Genomic DNA, 21472 nt, shown 5'->3' with positions numbered 1-21472 from the left:
GTGGCTTCCTTGATACTTAAGTATTGAAGTAATTAATACATGCAGGTTGTTTTTAGACAATGTTGGATGTTGATTTTGTAATGACTAATGACTTAACCTCCACACCGCTCTACATAATAACATTGATGGGTTTCTTTCATTCTTTTGAATCTAAACTTTTGACTCAGTTTATGGATTCTCTAGTGTTGATGTAGTTAATCATTATAATATGTATGGGCCCATGATAAATTAAAACATGGTAGTTCTTTCTTTTTTCCCACCAATTAATATAGGAACTTTTAGCCCTTGAGAATATGAATGTCATTAACATGGAGGAGAGCATTACTCTAACAGCCTACAAAGGAGGACATGAAAAAAAAAAACAAACACCACAAAGGTTAATACTTGAGCATAAAAAAGCCATCATGTTTGTTTTCATCAGCTATAAATCCTCATGTTAATTGGTGGAAAAAGACAAATTCTACATTATTTATCATGGGCCTAATATAAATTGTTTTATTTTTTGCAAAAGGAGCCTGAATTGTAATGGTATAAACGCTATACTGATTTGGCAAGGTCGCAAGAATGAATGTGTTTGCTTGCGGCCATGGATTGCATTGTGGCACATGGAAAATTGCGTGTGGACATGAGCTACACCGGCGCAACAGCATGCTTGGTAGGCTCCAATCCGTATAGAAATCAGTGATTTGGCTCCAATCCGTATAGAAATCAGGATCTATTTTTTTGTTTTTTAAATTCCAAATTTAGGTATATTTATCATTCTTATTTGGCATGGACTCTATCTTCACAAAATCTAGTGGTGTATATTCTCCTTTAATTTTTTATTAATGTTCTCAACGAACGAAGTGTTTCTTTAACACTATTGTATTAATATAGATAATAGATTAGCTTAGTGACACCAAGTAGCCAATCCCGTCAGTGATAAAATTTGGAGATCGAGTAGCCAATCTCGTCACTAATAAAAAGTGGATCGGAGGTGCAACCACCCGCTGTCACTGATAAGAAGTGACATAACACATGAGTCACGGTGCGACTCATACAACCCACACTTATTTATTGGCTAAAAAATTTCAATCTTGGTATACAGCTGGCACCTGGCATGCATGCATGCAGTTTGCAAATTCCACGGCGGCCATAAGAGAAGTACTAAGTAGCTAATGGTGTGTCTGGTTGGGTGCACCACGTGATATATGTATGCACGGATGATTGCTTGAACAATATAGTTCACCCTTCTTAGTAGAAAGTTGTACCAAGTGGGATGATATTATGCTAAATGAGTTGGTACAGTCCACCTAACAAAATAAAAATCTTGAACCTTTTCGTACCTAAACCAAATGATACGTACAGCCAAACACACCTTTAGAGAATAACATCATGAACTCAAATCGAATACGCTAGAGCGAGAATCAGAAGATTAATATGGAACTGAAAATTTTCCTAGAAAACGGCATTAAGATACTTATATAATTACCAAGGAAATCAACAATTGAACCCAGAACATCTCATATCAAAGGGTGTTTTTGATAGACAGGAGAGTCCCTATGATCCCACCAACCGAAACAACACCGGAGGCGACCGCGGCGATGGTTTTCTTGTGGTTGTGAAAAAATCCATGCAACTTGGTCTTGATCCCTTTGCACTCCCCCCTGTAAATCTGGATCTGATCCATGACCCGGAAGTAGTATGGTCCCCTGCGGAGACCTTGCAAGCCTGTGAAGAAGCGGAGCGCCTCCTCGTTGGTGAGCCCTCCTCCTCCCAGCAGCAGACCCCTCACCCGTAGCTCGTGCACGTCCTCCTCCCTGTACACCAGCTTGGCCAGGAGCAGCAGGTACGAGCAGACAGCAGAGTCTTCCTCATCCTGCTTCTTTGCCATGAAGCTCTGGACCGTGCAGAGCTCGAGAGCCGCCATGTTGACGAGGTAGCTTGCACGGTCACGGTCCAGGGACAGAGGCGCCAGGGAGAGCTCGGGGAAGAGGCCGGTCCCTTCCTGATTGAGCCTCATGTCGAGGAGCTGCATCGTCTTGTTGGCTGAGAGCGTGATGCCGATCTCTGCCAGCTCCATTGCACTGAAAGAGTACTTTATGTACGGCTTCGACTCGATTTTCTCGATGTCGCCTCGTCCTACGATGTGGTAACGGACGAGGCCAAGGAGATGTGGTGGTCTGTAGCTGTCATACCAGATGAAAGTCTGTTGTTGGGCAGGCTCGCTATGGTCGTCCTGCAGCATACAGGTCCTCGCACTACGAACGAATCTCTTGGATAACTTTGGCCTGCGCATGAAGCTACGACGGTCTCGACCACATGCCACGGGAGCTGGTTCTCCAGCAGCATCACGTCGTGGAAGATGTCGCTACGGTTAGGCCTCAAGAAGCCGTTCAGGCTCTCATCTACGTCTCCGGTACCGTGGAAAATAAGCATGTACTGCACCAAGAAGCAGGCATCAAAGAACATCATGTGTCGAAAATCTTCATGGTTGATACCTGCCATCACATCCCTGTCGTAGAAGTGGCGATCGCGAGTATAGTCCGCCACGGGGAGAAACGCGCCGTAGAGCTCCTCCAGCAAGCGGCCGGACTGCCTAACGCAGTGGCAGGCAGCTACGTGCTTCACCTTCTCCGCCGGCTTGAGGTGCTCCTTGCCATGGTGGTAGGGGCCGATGGCCACAATCCTCGGCACGGTGTAGGACTCATCGAGATCAACGAGGCATGCGGGGTACCTATGCATCTTCACTTCCTTCATGTCGATGTCTTCCTTGAACTCGCCCATCACCTTATGGGCCACACTCTGAGCACGGCTGTCGTTCGAGATCTTGACGGCTTTCTGATCATGATCACTCGTAGCATTGTGTTGTGAGGCTGCAGAATAGTAGTAGTACTGATCAGGCACAGATGCTTCTTCGAGGCAGCAGGTACCGGCCGGTATGTCGATGGACGCATAGTACTCCACAGCAGGGAGGCCCGCTGCAGCTGGTTCTTGATCAATGCTCCAGTTTGCCAGCTGAAACTCGCAAGGTGCCCACGCTGCAGCAGCGGGTTGTTCCATGCTCCGATCCAACCGTTAAGCTACACGCACGGATCAAAACAATTGGAAATCAGGAAGAGTGTGACACGATCGAGAGTGCTAGAAACACATCACAGATGCATGGAGAAACTTTGTTTCATCATTTTTAAAGATGTGTATCATGTATGATTATGAAGAGGCCGGGAGTGATTATATTCAAGGTCGTCTTTATATCATCTCGATAATGATCTTGAACAGAAAAAAGCTTCTTTTTTATCGAAAAAGATGGAGAAACTACAATCTAGATAGCATATATATCAGGCACCATGTTATTAATCATATGCTAGATTATTAATAGATAGTGAGAAAACAAATAATGGAAAGAGAGAAGATATAAACAAGAACTACTTACAGCTAGGCAGGCCAGAAGAGAAGCTCACAGCCTAGCTTCTTACCTTCTTGTGGACGCTCCTCTTTTATAGATCAGTGCTTCGAGTTGTTCCTGCAACCATCTTGAATTCTTGATGCACGCAACAAGTACCGATCCGTTGGAACCATGCATCTTGCTCTCACTCACGACAAATTGTACAGCTACGCCAACCATATTCAATCCTATCGACTAGTACTGGAAGAAGAGAAATTAAAGGTTCTATGTAAACAAAGCTTGACAGACTTTTATAGTTTATGAGACATTCCCGAACGATCACTACGGAAACAGTAGATATGCCGAGTGTCCCGTAGTCGGGTCGATAATCGCCACCGCTTGGCTATCTCTGTTGTTTACTGTTTTAACGAAGGCTTGGTAGGTTTGGTTTTGTTGATCGTTTCTCCTCTCTGTGCTTTGCCTGCTGTCCTCTGGGCTAAAGGAATTACAAAACGCTAGCAAGAATTTGTTTAAGTCATACGTACAGTCAGGGTTGTTTAAGTCATTGCTTAATTGTGGCTGGATGACAAGCGTTTAGAATCTAAAAAAAGTAAAAAAGAAAAGGTTCATTTAAAAAATAACAAAATCTTACTATTACTGATTGAAGTACTGATTGGAGGCTCCTTTTGAAGCCTCCAGGTGAAACCACGTATGATTCCTAGATGGACATTCTAAAAAAAGAAAAAAAATCCTAGAAATTCTCACAAAAAAGCAAAACATCCTACCAGCAATCGATAGATTCAAATCATCGTAGCCATTGGATCTATTATATTTTCTAAAAAATTACCCACCTATACCATTATGAAAATAGTCTAAAGTAACTCCCTAAATCTATATATGAACTACCCACCTCTGTTATTATATAAAATAAACTAAAGTAATCCCTAATCTTCATCAAAAGAAAAGGTATCATATAAAAAATAAAGAAAATAGAGAGTACATGCATGTGTTTGTTAGGCAAAATAATAACCCCACCCAGATTCACATGCTACAGGATGGATCACGTGCCTGATCGAGCTGGCAAAAATTGGTATCGCAAGCTCCAGTGCCACATGGTGTTAGTCCGTGTATATTAGATTAGATGCAACCTAAGTTGCAGCATGTTAGCACCCGTAAACACAAAAGGGTATAGGTGCACTACGTCAACACAAATGACCTCCATTTATGCTGGTAGGTGACATAAGGACATGCCAGCATAAATCCTCATGCATTTGTGCTGGTGTGTCCTTATATCACCCGTCAGCACAAATGCTTTTCAAATTATATGGATGGGAAGGATTAAAAAAATTTAAACTACTTAAACTTTGTTTTACATATCATGATATATTTTTAATAAATATAGACTACGTATATGTTGTTGTGTAGGCATTGCAAAAAAAATTATAAGTGATTTACTATTTTCTAAGATTTAAATGATTATAAGGATGTTTATTGCAATTAACATGTATTTGAACTAAATTTTCACAAATAAGATAGAAAAATCAGAAAAATGATGTTAAAGACACAAGTTTCATTTTAACTCATACCATGAAAGATTCACAAAATTTTTAGATACATTTCTCACTTCTATTAAAACTTCTAGTGAAAATAAATTCTAATAATATCTAAACGTGGTCCAAAAACTATATAAATTGGTATAAAATCATCTTATGAGTTCACAATCTTGATATAAAAGTTTCAATATGTCGTTACTGCCATGCCGGTTGCGACCTCTCGAAACTTATTTTGTTTCCTTCCAATAAGTATCACCAACCTGCATGGTGTATGTCGTCTATAGGATACCTCGTGTTTACAATGGAACCAGCACTACTCGGAGCAAGCCATGTTGTGTTGGCAAGCTGTAGGGATGGTTCTGATTAAGCATCGGATGATGTTAGGTTGGTCATCGATTGTATTTGCTAGGTGGCCAAGATCTACATGACCTTTTACGTGGCGATTTCTTTAATCTTCTCCTCAAGGTCTCTCTTATAATGATCCCGCCTCTTGTAGCTTACTTGGTCATTCTGGAATGCTTTACCATAGGGTAATATTGATGACATCCCTCGCACATGGCCAGTGTGCTTCGAGGTTCCGATGGTGGTGGTTAGAAGATCTCTCTCCTTGTCCAACTTGAAAAAGACCCTTTTTTGCAACTAGATGAGTTCTCCCGTCTTCTTGTAAATTTCTACTATTGATGGGTGTTTGAATTCAACTTTGCCATCCGGATTAACATCCGGAACTCGAGCTAGCACCCAATTCCTTTTGCGCTCATCCAAGCTTGCTAACAAATCCGGTAAACTAGCTAACCTACGTTCTTCTTCCTCTCTCCTCCATTTATCCATCTTGGCCGTGTACCCTCCCGCACCCAAGTGATGTGGGTTCTCGGCAGCTTTCATAGCCTTCCTCGTGTTTTCTTCGCTCAGGGCTCTTGCTTACGGCGTGTTGTTCTATTGTACGAACTCCTCCCACATTTCTAGAGAAATCCTACCATAGTCATCCTTAGCATTCTTGACTTTCTTTACATATTCTACATTAAACGCATACCTCCAATTCCTAAAATATCTTCCAAGGAGGACCTTAACAAATTTTCTTGCGGATTCCTCTGACCTTCAGAAAAAATGAATTTTTCTTTCCATGTGGCTCACAAAACAGACAGGGAATGCAGAGATTAGGAGTCGAGATTCTCAGTTCCCTGTCCGCTCGAGACTCACTCACATTGCACTACTCCTATTTGCAAACCCATCTAGTCATCTTTCCCGAACAATTCCCTTGAGGTTCTTGATTTCGGGCACCGGGACCAATCGTCGAGGATGCCGAGGAGGACAAAGAGGGAGTCCGGGCGGGAGAAGGCTGACCGGTCCAGCAGCTCCGTCCAGGGACCGCGCACAAGGACGGGGCAGAGCCGCCGCCGCCGACCGTCGGGTACTTTCCAGCCCGCAGGCGTCGCAGTCATAGGTGGAGGCCATGACGCCTCGGAATCGGGCGGAGGAGGCGGCACACCCCGGACCCCCGGCCCCCCATTGCCCCCGTCTCTGCCACTTGGGCTCTAGATATCTTTTCGCTGGCCCCTCCCTCCCTCCGTCCCTCTCGCCGCCGGGCTGCCCTGCGACCGAAACACAGATGCGGCGGCGGCAGTGACGAGATCTGGCGGGCCCGCGGCTGGCCGGCCGGCCGGATCCAGCGGGCAGCAGCGGTGGCAGGGCCACCTCTCTCAGCTCCAGGTGCACCACCTCTCTCTCTCTCTCTCTCTCTCTCTCTCTCTCTCTCCCCCTCTCTCGTGACGATGTGGCGGCGGCGGGGCGTGCTGCCGGGGTGGCAGCGGCGGTAGGGTGGTGGGGGCGTTCGGCAAGGGTAGCGGCGGCGGGGTGGCAGGAATTTTTTTTATAAGGCCTTCACTGCTGGTTCTAGAACCGGTGCTGATGGGATAACCCCATCACTGCCGAAATCACTTGAGCAATTAGCAATTGGTGAATTCATGACGAATCCTAAACTGGCGGTGAAGGCCGCCGCCGGTTTGGAGCCGGGCGGTGATGAAGCTCTGCGGAGTAGTGTATATGATATGCTATGTTAGTTATTCAATTAGTTTGCCCACATTGTCGTGATGCCATGCTCCAATCACTTGGGCTGAGAAGCCATTAGATCCGCTGAGGCAAACCAATCATGCATGCCACGAACCATGTTACCATCGTATAATTCATTAGAATTTTAATTTACACAAGTTGTTGATCCATTAGGGGGTTGGTGGAGAGGGCCGGGCTTGAAGAAAAACAATGCACGCCACCAACGTATAGTCTCTTCCAGATATATTAGTGACAGTGAATCGAGCTCCTTGCTAGATCGTCTCTTGTGGCTCCTGCTGCTAGATCCGCAGACTAGCTCGAAAATAAAAAGATAACGATGGAGCCAGCAACATTTTACTTCAAAATGGTATTCAGATACATACAGGGACTAGGCAAACCAAAGAAATTAACAACTAAAGCACAGATCGAACATGTTACATTCAAGGGGAGGCCTTACTTGAAAGACTAATTGAGTTTTAGTAAGATGCCGATAAGTGTACCAAAGATACTGACAACTGCAACAATGGTGGATAAGACCATGAAGATTACTTTCTTGTTCTTGTAAAGAAACGCATACACGTTGGTCCGGATCCGCCTGTCGATCTTGTAGCTCTCAATCTGTATCATGACGATGGCACTGTAGGATCCGTGGACACTCTGAAAGCTTGTGAAGAAGTTGAGCGCCTCCTTATTGGTGAGCCCTGCTCCTTGCAGGATACCCCTTGCTCGCAGCTCCTGCACGTCCTCCTCCCTATGCACCAACATGGAGAGGAGGTGAAGGTATGAGCAGACAGCGGAGTCTTCTTGTTTAGAATGTTTCATGCATAGCTCGAGAGCTGCCATGTTGACAAGCCGGATTGCGCGCGCCTGATTGAGAGACAGCGGCGACAGCGAGAGCTCGGCGAAGAACAATTTCTTGTTGAGGCCCATGTTAATGACCTCTGTTGTCTCATTGGCTCTGAGCTTGATGCCGATTTCGGCAAGCTCGATGGCACTAACAGAAAGTGATAGTCCATCGATGTTACCAACATCGGGCTTCTCGGTGTCTCTACTTCCTACAATGTGGTGCCGCAGGATGCCAAGGAGATGTGGTGGTTTGTATCTGTCATCCAAGACGAAAGATTCCGCTTTGAAAACCATGCGGTTTTGCAGAATGCCTCTCAAGGAAGACACGAACCCCGTCAAGGAGGCGCGCCTGAACCTCATGACGGCCTTGACTACTCCCCAGGGGAGCTGGTTCTCAAGAAGCATGATGTCATTACGGAGTACTTTGCGGTTCAAGGAAAACCATCTGCGCAGTGACGGATCCATCTCCTCCTTACCACGCTTGGTATGCCACAACATGTACTGCACCAAGAAGCAAGCATCAAAGAACATCATGGGCAGGAAGTCACCGTCATCGATACCTGCCATGACATCCTTGCTGTAGAGGTGGCGGGCATCGTGCGCGGCTGAGACCACCGCATCGTAGACCTCCCGGAGTGAGTGGTCGGATTCCAGGATGCAGTGGTAGGCAGCCACATGCTTCACCTGCTCCACCTCCTTCAGCTGTTGTCTGCCATGATGGTAAGGGCCGATTGCCACGATCCTTGGCACGGTGCACCAGTCACCGAGATCTCGAATGTTTGGTGGGTATCTATGCATCTTCATTCCAATCTTGCCGATACCATCCTCGAAATCGCGCACTACTTTCTGGAACACAAGAAATGGAGATGTGTAATGGTATATTTCCATTTTCATTCTGTGCAAAGCAACCTGAAATGACTCCTGTTCTTCTCCTTTCTCATCAGTCGGATCATGCTGCATGGCTCCTTCATAGTACCCAACCAGCTGTTGGTGTTGATGCTGACTTACGCAAGGTTGAGGAACGTATGCTTGGAGGCCGAACGTACAAGGTATGTCGATGGACGCATACTCCATGGGGAGGCTGCTGGCAGCTGCTTGTTCTTCTTCAAAGGTCCAGTAGTTCGCCTGCTGAAACTGGCAAGGTTGTCCCCATGCTGCTGCAGCGGGTTCCATTCTGCAATAAGCACTGCAGGACAACAATTAATTATATATTGGAAATGAAGAGTCAAACAATAAGAGAGCGAGAAACACATGTCACGGAGAAAACTATACAAGGGATGACGTACTCCCATTTATATCAGAACTAATGTCATGCATGAGAGACACCACATTGTTTATGGAGCTCTTTTACGGTGCTCCATACTAGCTACCACTTCGTAGTATATAGCATAGAGAAAGGAAAATATAGTAATTATTACTAAATTATTAATGGACCATTGTAACCTTATCAAATTAATTAATGAGAAATATGTTACCCTCTTAGAGAACAAAATATATTACGTATATGTTATTTATATTCTTTTCCCATAATACCCTTGTACCACTGGTGAAGTTTTTATTAGAATACAATTATCTCAAGTATTAGATGTTTTTACACTAATCCTTTTTAACACTAGCATAACCTAGTATTGTGTAAAAAAAGCTCTTGTACATATAGTGCGCTAATTTGTATAAATACTACACTAATGGTCAGTGGGAGACCAAAGAGAGAAGAGAAAGGAAAACCACTTACAGTGAAGCAGAAGCACTACAGCCTTTCTTAGGTCAGTGAGCCGCTGAAAGGCTCCTCTTATATAGAGAGCATTCCAGTTGCCCACTTGGTTTATGGCAACGTTTCTGTATAGTTTCTGGTTTTCATGCATGCACGTACCAGTTCTTTGTGCTGCTGTCTTTCAGTCACGACAAGATCTACAGCAGTTACGCCAACAATATTCAATTTATCCCGAACCATGTTAGCATGGGGGCCCTTTTTGCCACTTCCTCATCCTCCCGGCTCCGTGCTGCGGCAATGTTTTACTTGTTTCGGATTTGATCCTCAATGGTTACAACAGGCGGGGTAAAGACCAAACCCACACTTATTGATAGGAGCGCAGCGGCTTTGTGGTGGGCAATTTGACTCAAGAAATAATGTTGTTTATGATAAATGCTAACCAAAAACTTTTATGCAGATTCTTTTCGGGGGAACGCATTGGCTTCGGCAATGGACGATGTTGCAGTGCAATGATGAGATAACGGAGATGATAATCCAGGCATATTGCCAATCACTGGAGACATCAATTCTTTGCTTTTTTTGCTTCTCATGGATGGATGTCTAGTTTACGGATTGGCTTCTGATATTTTGGATGCTCTATTTTTTTTTTTTTGAAGAAACAGGAGGGTGACCCCTACTGATTATATATAAAAAAAGGTAAAACAGATACAACGCGACACCCAAAACAGGAAAGAAAAAGAACATAAAAGAACATAAAACAAAAAAACATAAAAAGGGAAGCTAAGGACCTAAAACAAGACAGGGAGGTGAAGAGAGAAAGGATCCACCAGGAAGTTACAAAGCGTCAACCCAATTTAACATTTTGGGGCTGCAAAAGGGGCCTCGCCCTATGGAGAGCTACCAGACGAAACTCTGAAACAAATTTAGATGCTCTGTTTGAATCTTATGTGGTGGTGCATGTAGCTTATATGTGTAATAACGTTGCAGACCAATTTCCTTTTGTTAAAGGGATGAAACTGGAACTCTTTCCATTATTAAAAACAACATGTGTCCTAATTTACCTGCTGTCGATGCACTACAGAATTACGAAACCTTTGGATGGAGATCGAGGGGCAGAGAGCCATACACGTATAGATAGGATGGCGTATTCAAAAATGATTAGAAATGCTAAAACGGCTTATATATAATTTGGGACAGAGAGAGTATGTATCTGTATTAGTTTTTGTCGGTACCTCCTTTACCTACTTCGTTCATCTGCTTCCTACCATATTGAAATGCGTAGAACACCAAGAGCTTGCTCAAAACTAGTCCCAATTAGGTATAAATCGTACTTATCCACATGGTTGGTGGTATCATCTTTCATCTATATGTAGAGCTAGTGTGTAAGCACTATACCAACCACGTTATATCGTACGTATCAAAGGATTTGCAGGCCACAGCAGTGTGTAAGCTATGCATTATCACAGAGGTAACCACATGTGTGTGATGGATCCAGAGGTAACCACACACACTGCTAGCTTGCGAGTTGCAAATCCCGTTGCCAACGGACAAATAGACAACACCGATGAACAAGCTACAGATCAGTAATCAGAAGCTTAAGATGGCGCCGACATTATATTTTTTTTCTTCTGCAAATGGCATTCACAAATTTTCTTTTGGAAAAATTGGGCCTTAATTAGTTTACAAAAACTGAACTATAACATCTTACAGCATCGTAGATCAATGGACAACCTTGAGAAACTTGAGGATCCCTACATACGATGCCTACAACGTCCTGCGGTGATGGCAGAGGCGACGGCGACGGCGACGATGGCCTTCATGTTCCTGTAGACGAAACCCTTGTGTTCAACAGCGTTCGCATCTGGAGATGGGCTCAGAAACTCCCAAGAACTTGTCTACAATTTGTCATTTTATGTGTGTGGTCCACTATGTTAGTTGGTTGGGACAACTCTCCCCTCTGTTCTTTCTTGTTGGTGTACCTTTTCCTTACTTCTTTAATACATCTAACACATGTGCATGCATATATTCTTCATCTGCTTCTTCTTCCTACTGTATATTCAAAACTAGTCCGAACTAGGATGTGGTATCATTTTAAACATACTTGCACGTAACAACATGGTTGGTTCTTGGTGGTACAATCTCTACCTCTTATCAGTACAAGATGTAGATCTGACAACAACCGCATTGTACATCTGGTTAGAAATTGCACCCAAGTTGTTGTTCAATTATTAGGGAGTGGGTGTAGCTAGTGTAGATGGCTTGAAGAGAGAAAGGAAAGGGTTTGCAGGGACAGCAGTGTGCAACAAGCTATGCATTGGCCTAGTGATGCACTACGCTAGAAACGATTTACACCAGAAAATTATTACGCTGATAGGTATAATTGGCACCCGCCAGCACAAAGATTCTTTGTGCCGGTGGGGAAGCACCTGCCAGCACAGATCACCTCATTTTTGCTAGCGGGCATTAAAGCCATCCGCCAGCACTAAGACTACTATGCTGGCGGGCGCTAAAGTCACCTGCCAGCACTAAATGTCTGTGCGAATTAAAGTTGAGAGACAGCTGACGCATCAGTACAATACTTATCATTTTCTTCTCCCTCTCTCTCCACTTTCTCTCTCTTCCTTATCTCTAGAAAATAGAAGCAGGAGCACTTGGCGACGAGGACGAGCGGCACGGGCGTGGGAGGCTGGAGTAGCGAGCTGCGGGGAAGAGCGGTGCAGGCACGAAGGGCGGGAGTGGCAGCCGGGGGCCAGGTGCTCCAAGGCCTAGCAGGGGGCAGGGCGCGGGGAGTCCACATCACCGCGCGCGATGCCCGGCCTCCCAGCCTCCGGAGGCGAGGCGGCTCTTCCTTCCTTATCCTCCTCTCTCTCTCTCATCTGTTAACACTGCTCTCCCACCTCACATCTCCTTTTCCCTTCTCTCTAGGAGTCACAGGGGCGGTGAGTGAGGCAGTGGCCGGCGGGGCTTGACCGACTGCAAGATCTCTTACTCTTCTTCTCCCACGGTCCCACCGGCCACCGCTTCACCAGCGTCGCACCCGCAGTGGCTTCTGGTGGGGCGGCGGGTGGCTCCAGGAGCGACCGGTGCGATGGCAGGCACGGTGGCAATGGGGTCTCCAAGTGTGCGGCAGCGATGGGCGATGGAGTCTCTAGGAGCGGGCGCGGATGCCGGGCAGCCAGGTTTTTTTATTATTCCAAAAATCAATATGCTGAAAGACTACCTAACCCCCGGCCAGCACCGTGAGCTCACTGTGATGGCTCAAAGTTGCTGGCGGATGCTAGATCTGCCAGCAGTCATTTGTCACGCCATCAAAAATGAATTGTGATGGGCACGGAGTAACCAATCCCGTTGCCAACTCACAATTTGTCTTAAAAGATAGGTTAAGCATCAGGAATGTGCTTAAGCGACAACATATGGTCCTACCCTCCTAATTGTGTTCTTTGCAATCACAACACAGAAGAAACATTTTCTCATCTGCTGCTTCATTGCCCTTTTGCACAAGAGTTCTATCCACCTGGGTCTTTATGTTGTTGTGCTCCAACAACCCTATGACACCCTCATTAGCTTCCGGAATCAGCTGCCCTTTCTTCATGGAAATAATCATCATTATGAGCTGGTGTATTTGGATGGAACGCAACGACGGCATCTTCAAAAATACTGTACCGTCCTGCCAAAATGCATTGGAACGGTTCAAGCAAATCTACAGATTGGTAATCCTGCGGGTGAAAGAATCATGGAAGCAACCAATGTTCCAATGGCTAGACCATTTATAGTAATCTTCTTAATTTTTTTCACTACCTTTTTTTGTATCATAGACCCGGTGTGCTCAGCACCACCACTGTAATTTTTAATTATTTCTAATATATAGCCAGCAGGGGTTCCCCTCCCGTTTCATAAAAAAAAAAAAGACTGTCGCCAGAACAATATATGAAGAATCAGAATGTTACTGCCACTGTCATTCAGATTAATTATCAGATACAATGAATAATTTTAATTACCGAGGATCGAATGTAATAACAGGTTGGAACTAACATCTCTGACACAGCATCAATGGACGATCTTGAGGGACTTGAGCGTCCCTACGATCCCTACAACTGCGGTAACGGCGGAGAAGACGGCGAGCATGGTCTTCCTGTTCCTGTAGACGAACGAGTGCGCCTTGGTCCTCGTCTTCCTCTTCACCTTGTAGTTCTCGATCTCTTCCATGGTGCGGACGTAGCGCGACCCGAGGCGCAGGCCATGGAGGCTCGCCAGGAAGTCGAGGGCCTCCTTGTTCGTGAGCCCTCCTCCTCCCTGCAGGAGCCGTCTTCTTCGAAGCTCGTGCACGTCCTCCTCCCTCTCGACGATCATGCCGAGGAGGAGGAGGTAGGAGCACACGGCGGACTCCTCGTCGTCGGCGTCCTGGAAGCTCGACGTCGTGCACAGCTCGAGCGCCGCCATGTTCACGAGCAGGCACGCGCGGGTGTCGTCCAAGGACAGCGGCGCCAGCGAGAGCTCGGCGAAGAGGTTCCCCTTCTTCTTGATCCCCATGTGGATGAGCTCGGTGGCCTTGTTCGCCGTCAGCGTGACGCCGATCTCGGCGAGCTCGATGGTGCTGACGGAGAACGAGATCGCGTCGGTCTCCGGCAGCGCCGGCAGCTTGCCGGCGGCGCTCCTCCCGACGATGTAGTACCGGAGGAGGCCGAGGAGGTGCGGCGGCTCGTAGCCGTCGTCGAGGGCGAAGCGCTCCTCGTCGGAGTCCTGGACCTTGCGGTCCTGGAGGCAGCCTCTCAACGACGCGACGAACTCCACCAACGGCACGGGCCTGAACGCCATGACGGCCTCGACCACCCGCCACGGGAGCTGGTTCTCGAGCAGCGTGATGTCGCGGTACACGTCGTTGTCGTTGGCGTCGAAGAAGCTCCGCAGCGCCGGGTCCATCTGGGCGTGCCCGGCGCGGGTGCACGTCAGCATGTACTGCACCAGGAAGCAGGCGTCGAAGAACATCATGGGGAGGAACTCGCCCTCGTCGCCGACGGTGCCGCCGTCGTAGAGGCGGCGCGCGTCGCCGGCGGCGGCGACGACCGCGTCGTACATCTCCTGGACCGAGCGCCCCGACTCCCTGATGCAGTGGTACGCGGCCACGTGCTTCACCTTCTCCACCGGCTTGAGGTGGTCCCGGCCGTGGTGGTAGGGACCGATGGCCACCGTCGTCGGCACGGTGTAGAGCTCGCCGAGAGCTCGGATGCTCGCAGGGTACCTGTGGATCTTCATCTTCATCATGTCCACGTCGACCTTGAACTCCCACGCGGCTTTCTCGAACACGTGGATCGGGTCAGTATGGATCTTCAGTACCATGTTGTGCAAATCAACCTCAAGATCTTGCGCTGTGTTCTCGATCAGATCGCTCGGCGGTGTCGCTGCTTCTGCATATTCAACAAGCTGTGCTCCGGTAGAATCCATGGCGAGTCCATGAGGCCATGCTGCTGGTTCTTCTTCCTCTGTCCAGTTGGCAAGCTGAAAGTCATCTGGTGTCATGCTCCAGTATTGGGCTAGCTCAAAGTCGTCGCAAGGCACCCATGTTGCATCTGGTTCCATGCTCCAATTGGCCAGCTAAAAGCAATTGCTGCAAGAAGTACTGTAAAAAAAAATGTAGAGTGAAAAAAGTGCTGGAAATAGGTCAGAGAGCTAGATACACAAAAGTAATGGCTAGTGTGAGAGCAAAGAGAGAAGAGAGAGGACTTACATCTGTGAAGAAGCAGCACGACCTTGCTGATGGTTCTCTCATAGAGGCAGCATAGACGACGACCAACCGGCCATTTCCATGACGGGTTTTTCTATTCACTCTAAGCAAGTGGCCACGTATCCATGTGTATCGAGCATACTAACCCCAGTGTCACACACTATATTTAGGATGGGCCACGTGCCTCGGCAGCTCAGCTCGTTATCAAAATACAGTTATCGAGCTTGCTTACTGCCTTACCAAGCTTGTGCATCCACAACATTACCTAGTATCAAGTTCATTATCAACCAATAGTGAAACACCATCCACAACATTATGCATTACCTTCCTCAGCCACCCCATACTCATCCACTGGAAATGCCAGCCAGTTTGCCCATAAACCAGTCTCACCGAAGAACTCGCCGTAAACAAGAGGGAAACCCCAGATACAGAACAAGCGAACCCAAACACAGGTCGAGAGGCTGAGGATTAGGCAATGATTTTCAAAATCTATTCTTACAACTGTTCATTCATAGGTGGGCTAATCATAAATCCAGGGCGACCAAGGCATACATGTTCAGCCTGGATGGCAAAGCATTTATCTTTGTCGCGTTATAGAAATGAGTGCTAGCAAAAAGACTCGACTACTGGTACACATCGAGAGGGATAACATTTATCCATCGTACTCTCCATTGGCAAACTTGTCCTCGGCATAGCAGACCGCGACCACTGGGTTCCCACCAAATTTCCTTCCGTGTAAGGCCGTCTTTGCTTTGGCAGCACCATCAACATCTGCATATTCCAAGAACACCTGCAACAGAAAACTTCATCCATCAGGGATAATAAGTCAATAGAACGCAAATGTTTCTGCAAAGTTTTGAGAACCTCGCAAGTCATAGTACAACACTAGGCTCACCTTCCCAACTCCTGCAACTAGCTGTCCACTGGGATCAGGACGAGGGATGACAACTTTAACCAAATTACCTGAGGAAAGAAATTATATTTGGGTAATAAATAAACAAAGTAAACAAAGGAGGAAGAATGTCTAAGATAATCAGCTAACAGTCACAATATTTTAGTCCTAAAGAAAACTAACAGGATTAAAAATGTCTAAGATAATCAGCTAACAGCCATAATATTTTAGTCCTTTGAGAAAACTAACAGGAATAAATAAAACTAGAGTCCAAAATGGCATGTCGAGGTGCTATGGTTAAGACAAGCAGATGATCAGAGCATGCAGAAATGGGACCTCATTCAGTGGGTGATCAGAACCCTAAATTGCAGAACCTAAAAGATGATAAAAGTAGTGATGAGACAGCATATACCATATTTTCCTGCTTCTAGCCTCATGTCTTCCATAATGTCCTCATACTCTTCATCATCATTTAATTCATCTGCACTTACCACCTGGGTGAGGCAAACAACCTTTGTAGGGATCGCTCCAACTTGATACACAAGTTTCTGTTCACAAAGAGCGTAGCTCAGGGACGGAATCCGAGAATAATGACAAATGTCCAGCCGAATTGGCATAAGAGAACAAGTAGTTGCCATGGACGACAATTCAATAGTTGGTAACATACCTGTAACTGCACCTGTTGCTGTGCCTGCAATAGGATACTTTCCTGCTCTGGTCTGGGCTGAGATGTCCCTTGGTTTGCTCGTCTGACAGTAAGGGTTTTGTCTCCCATCTTGATACCATTTAGAGCAGCACAAGCAATGTCAGTGACAGTGAGGTCCTGGTAAACACAGAACGCGTAGCCCTTTGAGTTACCAGTTTCCCTATCCTTCACAAGATCAAATCCTCGGAGAGGTCCAAATGATTCAAGCAACTCCCGAACTTGCGCTTCAGTGAAGTAATAGGGAAGGCCACCCACAAAAATACGGTCTGGACCTTCTAAACCCCCAGCAGACCCTGCTGTTAGGCCAACTGCAGCAAGATTCAGATTGGCGCTTGGCTGGCTTGGGCCCAGGGCAGCTGCCAAGGAAGGGTTATAATCTGTTGGCCTTCTGACCTTCACTGGCGCCCCTTCGAACAAAATGCCATCCAAGGCCATTGCATTGCTTGCTTCCTCAACAGATCTCATTTCCACAAAAGCAAATTTCTTGTCATGATTTATGTAGACATTAAGAACAGCATCACCTGGACCAGCAGTGTTTCCTCCAATAGCAGCCATGACTTGATTAAAGTAAACTGCCACTGTCTGCAGGAAAAAGAAAGACAATTCAACCGACAGTTGCAAACAATATGCATAAGCATTGTAAAATAACCGATTTCAAGTATAGACCTGTTCATTAGCAGATGGAGGGAGACCACCGACATAAACACGCCGAGCATGACGAGTAGCCTGAGAGAAAAAATGATGTTGGCACACTGTTTATCAATACCTGCAGAACATTATTAACTAAAGAACCATACCTGTTGAGTCATTGCTTGTGGCTGGATGACAAGGGGGTTGAACTGATTCCAATGAATGCACATGGTTACAAAGCAGTAAACAATTTAGTCCAGGCAAAAAAATACCAAAAAAAGAGTAAAAGTTCTTATTAAGGATATTAAAGAAAGGAATTACCTGCCCAGTAACACCAAAAGGTAGCATGTTGGGAAACATGCCACCAATGTTGGGAAGAGAAGAGCCCGGTAACTGGCCTGCAAGGCATCAATAAATTTCTAGTAGGAGGCATAATCAATTAGCAACTAATTCCTAGAAAAATTATAGATCCAGAACAAGCTACACAGTATTCCATGTCAAAGGATTAGTAACATATGTGCAAGGACAGATATAAACAAGTAATGATCATGAAGCTAGCAACCATAGTACTATTGTACTAGCTAGTTGAAGATGAACAGGACGATATCAAACCGGCGCACTGATTCCTCCTTGTACATTAAAGCTACAGTAGGCAGCTCATTCCACTGGCAGCAGTGGGGCAAGTGACCCAAGATTGCCTTGTTACCATACACGGTTGCCTTCTTAACATACACATACACAAAACAGACAAACAACAAAGAACAAAAGCAGAAAATATTGCTTAGTTCTCAGTTATTAGGTAACGATAAAACAGAAACTTAAAATCTATTTGCACAAGACTACCACACATACAAGAGGATCACCAGTGTATGCTTAAGGGCCACTTATACAGACAAAACAATCAATGTGAGCATTCTCTAAAGGTATATCTTCTGCACAAGTGTCTCTCAAAGCATCCTATAAAAAAGCATCTACAGATCTTACACCAAATAGTAAATCCCACTAGGCATCTTTTAACACTTTGGTATTGGTGTTAGGGGGTGCAAGTTAGGTGCAGTGAGATATGGCAAGTCCAAGGACATGTCCACAAGATACTATTGGAGATGGTCTATCAAGGAATACACAGCCTTATTTTGCTGAACATTATTCAGTATTCACTGATGCTAAATCCAAAATTAATATCGGATGGTGATATGCCAGAAACTATAGTAATGGCAGTGTATAGTAAATCATGATGAAAATGAATGGTTGGGTTGGGAAGCAAGTCACAACTACAAATAATTTAGACAACTGCAAAGATGAAAATATAAATTTTTAACTGAGGTGATGAGAGCATACTTGGGGTTGGAATAACTGGAAATGTTGAACTCATTGCTTGTGGGGGTGGCGCATCAAATCCACTAACTCGTTTGCTGCAACAGCACAATTGGTATCAATTACTAGTGAATACTGCATGAGAGAAGTGATTCACATATAAAAAGAGATAGATTCAATCTCTTAAATGGATCATTTAGGATCTTCACTGTCATACCTCCTTGAACGCGACCGATCTGTACCCCTTGAACGAGACCGTGAGCGAGAACGGTTCCTGCGGTGCCCATCTCTATCACGATCTCTTCTCCTGCTTGTTATTACATACACACGAGTTCAAGAAAAATACATGTTAACCTCACACTAACAATCTGACATGTCAAGAATACAATTGAATAACTTCTGATGCATCCACCAGAACGGAAGTGGCACTGTTGCAAACACCACACAACACAGGTTTTCATAGTGTTATTGCTAACAGACATACCTTTCAGAATCACGGCCTCTGTGATCATCAGGACGGTCCCTTCTTTCACGGTGATGCCTACTCTGGCGGTCCCGGTCCCTGTCTCTGTCCCGATCCCTGTCCCGATCCCTGTCCCTCCCTCGATCCCTGTCACGGTCCCTGCGACAATCCCTGTCCTTGTCCTTTTCTCTATCTTTGTCCCTGTCCTTGGATTTCAACAAGCCATCCTCACGCGGATTCGTGTCACCCTACAGATACGAGTATAGCACAATCTTAGCTTGCACTTATCAGCACAGAAACTAGGCTAAAAAGAAAAGCAGCTGTCTTTGAATAACAGAATCGCACTTCCTCATCTGAATTCGAGTTCCATATATAGCTTAAATAAAAGCTCTGCGATTTAATGCGTTGAGCTGGGCCTGAGGTCCAGTTTCAACAGGAAAACATCATCAGTGATATAATCAGCACATCACAAGCCGGAAAAATGAACTAATTGAAACCTCCTGCTAGTGAACCACTGGCCACTGCTAATCTGCTATGGATCTATGGGCACCACTCAAAACCCCTGCCTCGCCCATACTCTCCCCAGCAGACGGTCACACGACACAACCAATTCAGGCCACTCCATCTACGCCCAAACCTAAACACCCCATCTCGCCGGCCGGATTCCCCCCGCCCAGACACCGCCACGCGACACCTCTAACCCGAAAACGAACGAGGCGCGAGGCGCCGCCACCGGCGCGGGCAGATCGGGGCGAGCCGAGCGGAGGCAGTCCGGCGCGAGACGAGGGCGGGAGCCCGGCGCAGGCACAGATCGGGTCGCCCCGCAGCAAGGAGGGTGGGGAAAGCCGGGGATGCTCACCTCGGCGCGGGCGATGTCCTCGACGGGGTTCCCGCCGGCGGCGGTGGGGTCGTCGGCCATCTCGTCGCGCCGCTACTGCTAGGTCGGGGTGGGGGGGAGGACAGGAGGAGGGTTTGGGGGGCTTTCGCCGGCTTCGTCGCGAGCTCTTCTTTCTTCTAGGAGGTCTTGATCTGGCTGGATGGTAACTGGATTGCTCGGCCCTTTTTGCTGGAGGCGGCCGCGCCGTGATGGGCCTGTAAGCAATTTGAGCCTGAATGGGCCTAAACGGACCATCGTGTGGCTGCGCGGAAATACCGCGAATCCTATCCATTTCCCGGGTTCCAATCTTTAAAGATTCGTGCAGCTGCTTTCGACCAAACGTTCTTCTTTTCCATCCTTTTTGCTCCCGTCGCCTCCCTTCCTCATCTTGCATGCATGCATGCCGCCGCCGGGATCAAGGTTGGGGGAAGGAAGCTTACTGGAGGGGTGGCAAGGTCGATGCCGGCCACAGGCGATGGTCGAGGCCGGCGGTATTTAGGGTTAGGGTTCGAGTTTCGGAGGTTCTTATGGCCACCAGCCTTAGAGGAGGAGGAGGCGGCGACGGCAAGCTCGATGGTGGTGGCGGCTCAAAAGGGCTAGGCGGCGCGGAAGCACGCCGGCCGGACGAGGCTAGACATACGGTGGCCGGTGGCCGAGGTCACGAGTGGCGTCAAGTTTGGCAAGGCGGGGTGGAGGGTGGTGGTGGATGGCGGGCGGGCGTCGCGGCAAAGTTTGACTTGAAAGAAAAGATGCGTACAATATGTAGCATTTTTGTAGAATATTGAAACTACTGAAAGTTATTCAGTGATCAATATGAAATATTGTGTGTCATGCTCTTGTTTCGATCATATTCTTCTCGAGCATTTAGCCTATTACGTTTAGGCTCTCGGTCCCCATTTAGCCGTAGCCATTGCATGTGTGAGAGCGTTGTCTCATATATGTGTATGGGCATTGCTATGTGCACAACTAAGAGCGTGGTCTCGTGTATGTGTACTAGCATTTGGCATCACAGGTGCACCTGAGGCGTTCACGTGTCAAGGCAAGTTCATCTTGAGAAGAGTAGTGACCTTAAGAGAAGACAAAAGTGAGTAGTCGCTGCTGCGACAAAAAGCAAGCACATTTGCACAAGAGTTTTGCTGCCCTCTGGCAAGTAGAGTGCGTGTTGTGCGCGAGAGTTTGCTGCCCTCTAGCGAGTAGAGCGCGTATTGTGCACAAGAGGAAATCAAGCTAGGAAATTGTCAGAAAAGAGACTTAGCTTGATTCGTCGACGATTGTCGATGAAGCCGAGGCGGTCGTCAATGAAACCACGACGGTTGTTGACGAAGCTGACTAGTCGGAGTCAGTTCCG

At 46.6% G+C, this 21472-nt stretch overlaps 4 protein-coding genes across 5 annotated transcripts; all 4 read right to left on the bottom strand.

The window, feature by feature from the left end:
• Nucleotides 1-1501: 1501 nt before the first annotated feature.
• On the bottom strand, nt 1502-3494 carry LOC111258369. Its single transcript, XM_022829601.1, has 2 exons — nt 3413-3494; nt 1502-3062 (listed from the first exon to the last, which is right to left on the bottom strand). The coding sequence occupies exon 2, from the start codon at nt 2276-2278 to the stop codon at nt 1508-1510; it is 771 nt and encodes a 256-aa protein (XP_022685336.1). The 5' UTR covers nt 2279-3062; nt 3413-3494; the 3' UTR covers nt 1502-1507.
• A 3934-nt stretch (nt 3495-7428) lies between these two features.
• On the bottom strand, nt 7429-8769 carry LOC101774837 (UPF0481 protein At3g47200). The gene has a single exon (XM_004980827.1). The coding sequence runs from the start codon at nt 8767-8769 to the stop codon at nt 7429-7431; it is 1341 nt and encodes a 446-aa protein (XP_004980884.1).
• Nucleotides 8770-13448: 4679 nt separating this feature from the next.
• Nucleotides 13449-15537, bottom strand: LOC111258221 (UPF0481 protein At3g47200-like). Its single transcript, XM_022829141.1, has 2 exons — nt 15246-15537; nt 13449-15137 (listed from the first exon to the last, which is right to left on the bottom strand). The coding sequence occupies exon 2, from the start codon at nt 15095-15097 to the stop codon at nt 13568-13570; it is 1530 nt and encodes a 509-aa protein (XP_022684876.1). The 5' UTR covers nt 15098-15137; nt 15246-15537; the 3' UTR covers nt 13449-13567.
• Nucleotides 15538-15668: 131 nt separating this feature from the next.
• Nucleotides 15669-20293, bottom strand: LOC101768495 (splicing factor U2af large subunit B). Of its 2 annotated transcripts, none has more exons than XM_012848369.2 (11): nt 20107-20293; nt 19269-19495; nt 19002-19091; nt 18809-18882; nt 17792-17868; nt 17638-17679; nt 17507-17566; nt 16802-17422; nt 16547-16682; nt 16138-16205; nt 15669-16045 (listed from the first exon to the last, which is right to left on the bottom strand). In XM_012848369.2, exons 1-11 carry the CDS (start codon nt 20164-20166, stop codon nt 16007-16009), a joined length of 1494 nt encoding a protein of 497 aa, XP_012703823.1. In that variant the 5' UTR covers nt 20167-20293; the 3' UTR covers nt 15669-16006. The 2 variants fall into 2 exon arrangements, with proteins under 2 accessions (XP_012703823.1, XP_004979989.1); XM_004979932.2 differs by having other exon boundaries at nt 15669-16032.
• Nucleotides 20294-21472: the final 1179 nt, after the last annotated feature.

Source organism: Setaria italica, chromosome VIII, assembly GCF_000263155.2.
Source record: "Setaria italica strain Yugu1 chromosome VIII, Setaria_italica_v2.0, whole genome shotgun sequence".
In the NCBI taxonomy this organism is placed as follows: domain Eukaryota; kingdom Viridiplantae; phylum Streptophyta; class Magnoliopsida; order Poales; family Poaceae; genus Setaria; species Setaria italica.
Note: the sequence above shows the minus strand (reverse complement) of the source record. Positions and strands in the feature narration are given on the sequence as shown.